Source organism: Nestor notabilis, unplaced genomic scaffold (genome assembly GCF_000696875.1).
Source record: "Nestor notabilis isolate BGI_N333 unplaced genomic scaffold, ASM69687v1 scaffold30357, whole genome shotgun sequence".
Taxonomy (NCBI): domain Eukaryota; kingdom Metazoa; phylum Chordata; class Aves; order Psittaciformes; family Psittacidae; genus Nestor; species Nestor notabilis.
Window position 1 is genome coordinate 1 of NW_009937371.1, and position 1,719 is coordinate 1,719.

The 1,719-nt window shown below is 57.5% G+C and overlaps 1 protein-coding gene across 1 annotated transcript in view; it reads left to right on the plus strand.

Moving 5' to 3' along the window:
• Positions 1–3: 3 nt before the first annotated feature.
• LOC104409034 (mucolipin-1-like) overlaps positions 4–1,719 on the plus strand; it is a gene marked incomplete at both ends in the record, with an annotated part of 2,896 nt that continues 1,180 nt past the window's right edge. Inside the window, 5 exons of the mRNA XM_010018806.1 lie at positions 4–116; positions 203–362; positions 507–594; positions 1,174–1,270; positions 1,570–1,669. Coding sequence (XP_010017108.1) covers positions 4–116; positions 203–362; positions 507–594; positions 1,174–1,270; positions 1,570–1,669 — 558 coding nt within the window. The remainder of the gene's footprint in view (positions 117–202; positions 363–506; positions 595–1,173; positions 1,271–1,569; positions 1,670–1,719) is intronic.

Genomic DNA, 1,719 nt, shown 5'->3' on the forward strand with positions numbered 1-1,719 from the left:
ACACCATCGCCTTCAAGCACCTCTTCCTGAAGGACTACGTGGACGGCGCCGAGGACTCTTACGCCGTCTACACCCAACACGACCTCTACGAGCGCATGTTCTATGCTGTGGAGAAGGTGAGAACCACGCTCTGGGGACACCAAGAGGGGCCTGGAGGCCATTGAGGTGGCTCAGGGCCACATCCAGCTCCTTCTCCTCACAGTACTTGGCCATTCCCAAGGAGACCATCGGGCGTTATGCCTACGTGCGAGGGGAGAGCGGGGGCAACCACTCGGCCCTCATGTTGTGTCAGCAGTACTACAGGAAAGGCCGCATCGACCCGGCCAATGACACCTTCAACATCGATCCCAAGATTGTCACAGGTGGCTTTTGGAGACATTAAGGCTGGAATTGCTCATCCCACAGCTTGTGGGTTGCGTTTTGGACATCATTCTGGGGGCTTGAGAAGGTCCTCGAGGGGGTTGGGGGGGGTTGGGCTTCACTGAAGGTGCTTCTCTTCCATGTAGACTGCTTGGGAGTGGACCCTGAGGACCCACAGCCTCTTCCTCCAGAGCTGGACCGCAGCTACAAGAACTTCACCCTCAAGTTCCACAAGTAAATCAGCACCTTTGGGTGCTGGGGACATCCCATAGGCACGAGTTGGGATCCCAACGTGGGCATTTCATCCTGCTGAAAAAAAAATTGGTTTCCAACCAACTTGTGGGATGGAAACAAGTCCTCCCTCCTTGAGGGAGACACAAGGTTGCACAGGGCAACTGTATCCAGCCCCAGTTTCACCAGAGGGAAGCACAGAGGTGACACTGAGACACCACAACTGTCCTACAGCAGATGGCGTGTAACTCGTGGCACTGCTTCTTCCAGAGGGTTCAAACTCCTCCTGGAAGCAAAATTCACCCCCATTGGGGCAGATTGGGTGGGATTTAGGAGCAGAGAATTAAGTAGGTTGGAAAAGACCTTCAAGATCACGTCCAACCCTCATCAAGTCCAACTATTGCTCCTCTGAAGCTGGAGACACCTCATCTGGGGCTACATGCACCCCCAAGGAAGGTGTTGAGCACTCTTTGGTGGGGTTTGACTCTTGGCGTCATGCTTTAGGGGGGTTGGGGGTGTCCAAGCGGGCTGAGACACCCTGTAAAGCCCCAGGAGGGGGATTAACCAGTGTCCCCTCCACAGGCTCATCAACGTCACCATCCAGTTCAAGCTCAAAGCCATCAACATCCAAACCATCATCAACAACGAGATCCCCGACTGCTACACGTTCACCATCACCGTGAGCGCGGTGGCTCCGGGCGGGGGACGGCCCCCGGGGGGACAGGGAGCACGGCTGGGCACGGGGGAGCTGCCCGAAGGGGCTCCGTGGCGTCCTGATCCCGATCCTATCCTGATCCCATCCTGATCCCGTCCTGCTCCCGATCCCGTCCTGCTCCTGATCCCGTCCTGCCCCCGATCCCATCCTGCCCCGACCCCATCCCGATCCCCTCCTGCCCCCAGAGCCCATCCTGTCCCCATTCCCATCCTACCCCCATTCCTATGGTTTTCCTGGGCTCTCACCACCCCCTTTGTCCCCAGATCACATTTGACAACAAGGCCCACAGTGGCCGGGTAAAAATCCACTTGGACAACCGGGCTGACATCAAGGAATGCAAAGATCCCAGCGTCTTCGGCCGAGGTGGGAGCCACAGGGGGGCCTCAGAGCTGGCATCTGCCCCTCTTTGGGTG